The sequence below is a fragment of the Pelophylax lessonae genome, assembly GCF_965119305.1.
Source record: "Pelophylax lessonae genome assembly, chromosome: 1".
In the NCBI taxonomy this organism is placed as follows: Eukaryota; Metazoa; Chordata; class Amphibia; order Anura; family Ranidae; genus Pelophylax; species Pelophylax lessonae.
The window spans coordinates 459362271-459368707 of NC_138768.1; the positions used below are offsets into that span (position 1 = coordinate 459362271).

Genomic DNA, 6437 nt, shown 5'->3' on the forward strand with positions numbered 1-6437 from the left:
ACTCCCCAGGCCACATGGGCAACCCCAAAAAAAAAAAAAAAAAAAAAAAAAGGCTGAATCAGTTTGGCTTCAGGTAACCCCCTACTATGTCAACACAGCCTCGTCATTGACTTACCCATGCTGCAAACTGGAAACCAAGCCACATAGGGTTAATTCTCTGGCATCGCAGGGTAGACACACAATTCTCCAACACATGGGATGGTAATATTATACTAATGTCTCCTTTTAGTGTCTCATTCTGGGTGCAGGGTGGCGAAGAGATCAGAGGAGAAGTTTCTGTGGCATTCGCCGCACTGCTGCAGCCGAGGAGCCCACCCTGGTCTTGTAGATTGGTCAATGCTGCAATGTCTCCTCTCTCCCCAGCCCTCCCTCCCCTCGCTATTCCAACGGGTAACACTATTGTGGAGAGCCTGGCAGCGGAGCAGACAGAGGAAGGCTTTATCTCATGCAGCTGGCTGGTAAGATAGAAAAGGGTGACCTGGGTGCATACATGCTTTGCTTGCTATGGGTGGGGAGATCTAATAACGTAAACTCTCCCTGCATTCCTAAATTGTACTATCTACCAAAATCTTGAAGACCTTAGACTAATAGTTGGACTGCCAACCTGTCACTGTATATAGACAGATGTCTTTAGGAATATGTGCAGCAGACCCCTCTTATTTAGAAGATAACAAACACATTCTAAATAGTCAGTTAACAATGGGAGGAGAGATGAATCATTGGTACTCTGGATGTAACATCCCTCTTTATGATTATTGAACATGATAGAGGTTGTGAAGCTTTGAAATATTTTCTGAAAATGAATGATCCCTGCCCCTAGATCAGATGCAATTTTTCTTTGGAAGAGGTACATAGTCAACGTCATTTTGTTTGGGTACTGGGGAGTCAGGATTTATTGGAATCTTTTTTGACCTGTTTAAATTAGAATGATTGGAAGCTTTTTTTCCCCCACACCCACAGTTCATGTGAAGTGAATATTTTACAGCGTCACATTTGACGTTTTAGAAAATTGGTAGCTACAAATAGTTAAATCTTGTCCAACAATTGTCACACACAGAAGTGACAGATGAATGTGCCTAAAAGCCTATTCATGTGCCTTAGAAGGAAACGTAGCAGGATGCAACATTATAATGAAGAAGAACAAAAGCATTTAGAGCAGCCTTTCTTAACCTTTTTTTACCCTGGAGAAACCCTTGAAATAATTTTCAGGTCCTGCTAAAAATGATTATATTTACTCGAAGTGTGAATTAGCATACATGATAAGTTGATAAAGTTTTAAATAAAATAAAAAATATTGTGGCATACCTAGCGTAATTGGCACCCAGGGCGAACAATTTTGTTACCAAAACTCTACAGAATTATTTTCAGTAATATTCTTGAAATTAACAATAACAGCAGAAAAGATGGGCAGGCAGTTAAAATTGCAGTGTCATTTAACATTAGTGGTCAGTGTAAAAGTGATGCCTTACATTGGTGGTTAGTGGAAAACTTCATGCTTGCAATGGTGGTCAGTGTGGTTGGGATATAAATCCACCATTGTTCACAGCTCAAGGAACCTCTAGCAACCTCAGGAGGAACCCTAGGGTTCTATGGAGACCTAGTTGAGAAACACTGATTTAGAGTAGAATGAAATTAAAGGATATCCTGAATAAGAAAAGAAAATAGTTGATGGCGGAGATGAGCAAAATATTTATTTTGTATTATTTCTATGTTTTAACTCTCCTACTAATTATATGCAACAAATCATTAGGGTATACCGGCCCATCTTAAAGGGGAATAGAGTCTAAAGCCCCGTACACACGATCAGATTATCAAACGATCTGTCGTCCGTTTTTTGTGGCATGCTAGTCTGATGTGGAAAGTAAAGAGTTTATTTTCATACGAATTTTCCCGTACGACCGAATTCTACTTCAGAAGTGATGTCATGTGTTGGATTGCTTTGTATGTGTTCTTTCATCTCTGAGCAGGCCTAGTCTTGCTCTTAAGATTTTTTTCTGTCGAAATCTGTACTCTAGAGAGACGAAAATCGGACGTTGTATTACGGACAACAAAAATTATATAGCCTGCACATCAGGATTTTGTCAGCCGAAAAGTCAGAGTTGGCTGTTGAAAGCACCATACTAACAATCCGAAAATCGGCAGATCGGTCGTCGGACGAATTTTCCCTACAGATTTTCTTATCGTGTGTACAGGGCCTTTAGGCCTTATAGTTCCAGAAGATCCCAATTTGGGATTGAAAATAGCCTTGGTTATACAAAATAAAGAATTGAAAGTCAGTTTTGGAAGGTCTGTGGTTTTCAATAATTTGATAGGTACCTAGCTTGTAAAGTTTGGGGTGAATTAAAAAAACAAAACATTTAGTGGCCATGGAAAGAGTCACAAAGTGGGTTTGTTTAACCCTGTATTAACTTTAACAGTAACTTAACTTTTTGTGTTCAAAAACATTATGGATTTATTTATCTTCACTAGTTTTTTTTTTTTTTTTTTACATTGGCTTTATTAAAAACGGAGAAAAAAAATTGAAAATTTCATTTATGGGTGGAGATGAGTCGCATATGGAATGCAGACATTATTGAGTGTAAGAACTAGATGTGATGAATTAAAGGGTCTGTTTGGTTATTGGTTTTGGATTTTCTATTTCAAAAAAACTGAAAACTTCAGTTAAGGGTGGCGATGAGTACAATAAGGGTTTTAGATGTTGTTTGAGTCTAAAGCTGGATACACACTATACAACTTTTGTGGTTAGATTTCCTTCAGATTTACCTTTTCTATGTAATGCAAGGGCCTGCCAGATTGCATACAAATTGAAAGTGTTTAGGTTTGACCTCATATTATATGGTTTTGGTAAGTCTAAAGGAAAAAGTCTTCAGAAAATCTTATAGTGTGTATGGCCCATAAGTATGTGATATGCTGCTATTAGAAATAAAATGTATGTTCAGAAGGTAAATAAAAAGCTGGACATGCAATGCCTATACATAGAGATACTTGTATTGTTTGTTGCATAGAATTATTATTGGGACTTGAACCATAAAAGATTAAAAAAAAAAAAAGTAAGAGCATCAAAGAGTTAACACCATAGTCTCCAAAGAAGCACTGTGGACACAGAAGAGATAAAAAAAAAAAAAGGAGGCTCCCAAAACATGTCGATCTGATCGTCTGGGTGAAAATGACGTCATGCAGGCACTTCCTGTCGATTATTGCTGCACGCGGTTGCCCTCCATCTGTGGCCAAGGCAAGTGGACTTACTTTCCAGCACAGCATGTGCCATATTCCCCCATGTGTGAAGGAGTTGAAAGACTACAACCGGATCCCTGAAAGCTTGTCAATGGGACTAATCCCCCAAAATCCATACGGCGGAGAAGGTTTTATAAAAAAAAAACTGTTGGGATACTATCCATTCCATTTGGCTGTCAGATCTATGTGCTATATATTACAGCAGTACCATTCTTTAACACAAGGAGTTGGATATATTTTATCAGTTGAGGCTCACTGTTTTTCTTAATTTGATAAATGATCCTGCGCCATTATGACAACATTGGTGAGATCCCAGTGGACAATTAGATTTTTTGTCAATATACATATACTTTTTTTTTTTTTTTAATACTTTTTTAGAGGTCACAATATAAATTCTTAATATCGAGTTCCAGGATCAAGCATGTGGATGTACATGATTTTAGTATTTTAAGAACAATAAAAAAAATAAAAATAAAGAGCCTTTTATCTTCTTTTACATTACCCCTTTCCTTTCTTATACCCCATGCCAACTGCATCCTTGCTTTTTAATTTTGGTAATCAATTTCCTATCCAATTCTTCAGCCTCTAGCCTGGCACACTTGCAACTTTCTGCATCTCATCACACGTCCTGTGGAGACATAGCGACCGATTAGCGCTAGCCAGTACCAGCATTCATCACATCCCCAAGATTGTCTCTTCTGCACTCATCAATTATCCTGTTATTGAATCCTTATTATCATTTCACCCTGTGTAAGATGCGCCCTGGGTGCAGACTCCTCTATGGCACATCCCAACTCTCCATACCTGGATAGATATAATTCAATGCAGAAAGTCACAACATTTTGCGCAAGCCAAAAAAAAATGCTAAATTCCCCAGGCCACCAAAAAAAAAAAATCAGTTCAACTCAAGTTAATCCCACACAACCCCATTATTCACCCACTCACCCATGCTGCGAACTGGAAACCAAGCCACATAGGGTTAATTCTATGGCATCGCAGGGTAGACACACAATTCTCCAACACATGGGATGGTAATATTATACTAATGTCTCCTTTTGGTGTCTCATTCTGGGTGCAGGGTGGCAAGGAGATCAGAGAAGTTTCTGTGGCATCCGCCGCACTGCTGCAACCGAGGAGCCCACCCTGGTCTTGTAGATTGGTCAATGCTGCAATGTCTCCTCTCTCCCCATGCTCCCTCCCCTTGTTTTTCCAATGGGTAACACTATTGTGGAGAGCCTGGCAGCGGAGCAGACAGAGGAAGGCTTTATCTCATGCAGCTGGCTGGTAAGATAGCAAAGGGTGACCTGGGTGCATACATGCTTTGCTTGCTATGGGTGGAGAGATCTAGTCGCTGGCTACGGTCTGCTACTTGGGTATCATGTGAGGTTTTTGGTAGACACCCCCTACTTCTGCAGATTTGATACTGCAGGTAATAATACAGCACATTGCTGTGATGAGCAGTGTTGTAGACTGGCTGGCTCGTTGCAGTGCGCAGTTGGATGGGACTCTTCTTGACTCATGATCATCTGCCAGCTCATGGCTGTACATAGGCACTATTTGCTTATAATAGAGTGGGCTGTGAAAGGGCAATCTACTTCTTTCTTGCTGGGGGACCAGAACAGAGCTGCTTAGAAATGCTGCATTGTGCTGAAGGACAGCTCCTCTGCACCTGCACAGCTATGGCAAAGACATTTAAGTGACATTTTCACATGATTTGAAGGACATTAGGACAACACTGCTTCCACAGGGACAGAGGTCAGTTCTCACATCCCTTTACCTGCCAGCTGGTCCTATAGAAGGGCTGGTGCCAGCTCTCTGTGCTCTGCAGCTGCTCTGCAGTGGGACAGCCCTGTGTTGCTGCAGCATCCCATCTCTGCTCTGCTGCTGGCTCGCCTCCTCTTGGAGTATGTTGGATTCCAATGGGTCTTCTCTGATTGGCTGTTTGCACCACAACTATCCTTATGGTGTCTTTTGTGTACTACATGCTCCACCTATATTTAAAGGAGAAAACACTGCATTAGAACATGAATGGTCATTAACCCTCCCCCTACACAGGCACACACACATTCTGCAGCAGAGAGATTTAAAAGCCTTGTGATCTCAGATGTTTTCTGTTAGCCAAGGGTTAAAAGCTACAATATGAGAATGTATGGGCTTTTGCAACCAGCCAAATGCACTCATCCATGTAAAGACAACCTGCGTCTTATGCAAACTGCTTTATGTTCTGTTTGTGCTGCACAAGGTTTCTGTACAAATCCATGGTTTGGGATATCTCGCATAATCAATGTCATCTGCAATTATGCTTTTGCAAAAACAAATCAATGGACATCTGAAAGAAAGTGTCTTTATATATGCTAATATGGGTTGCTAGGGGTCATGAAATATGAACCAAAATTAGGAATAACAAATAGAATTACAGATTCGGTTTCTTAAATCAATATCACATTTATTTATGTAATATGTTCATTTAATAAATACAGAACAGATGTATTTTTTACAATTATACAGAATATTTGTATGTAAATATATCGCTTGGTCACAAATAATTACAATTTATGAAAATATAAACAGAATATTTGTATGTAAATATATTGCTTGGTCACAAATAATTACAATTTATGAAAATATAAACAGAATATTTGTATGTAAATATATTGCTTGGTCACAAATAATTACAATTTATGGGAATATAAACAGAATATTTGTATATAAATATATTGCTAGGTCTCAAATAACACCCCTTTCAACAAGTCTTCATGGAGTCCCCACCAGACTTTACTGATACTCTCCCTGGACTGCAACAGTGCACTTTGAGCATAGTTGCCAACTTAACCACTTCAATATAGGGCACCCTTCACCCTTTCACCCCCTTCCTGCCCAGGCCAATTTTCAGCTTTTAGCGCTGTTGCATTTTGAATGACAATTGCGCGGTCATGCAACACTGTACCTACACCAAATTTATGTCATTTTTTCCCCACAAACAGAGCTTTCTTTTGGTTGTATTTGATTACCGCAAGGTTTTTTATTTTTTGCTACACAAATAAAAAAAGACCGAAAAGTTTGAAAAAAAAAAGTTTTTTTGTTTATGTTATAACCAGGGGTCAAGTCCTGGGAAATAAAGTGTGGGAACTCACCCCAGATTACCATCCCCAACCTCAAAAATAAAAAAAAAAGTGTGTGTTCGTGTATATTTACCTCTCTGT

At 39.3% G+C, this 6437-nt stretch overlaps 1 protein-coding gene across 3 annotated transcripts in view; it reads right to left on the reverse strand.

Moving 5' to 3' along the window:
- The window catches only part of KCNN1 (potassium calcium-activated channel subfamily N member 1), a 210662-nt gene extending 205297 nt beyond the window's left edge, over nucleotides 1–5365 (reverse strand). The window contains exon 1 of one of the 3 annotated variants that reach the window (XM_082266734.1): nucleotides 5012–5365. Coding sequence is in view for 2 of the 3 variants with exons in the window: in XM_082266733.1 (XP_082122859.1) it covers nucleotides 4180–4209 (30 nt within the window). In the remaining variant the exon portion in view is untranslated. Of the gene's footprint in view, nucleotides 1–115; nucleotides 1091–4179; nucleotides 4969–5011 lie in introns of those variants that run through there. The other 2 variants (XM_082266733.1, XM_082266732.1) reach the window with 2 other exon arrangements.
- Between the last annotated feature and the right edge of the window lie 1072 nt (nucleotides 5366–6437).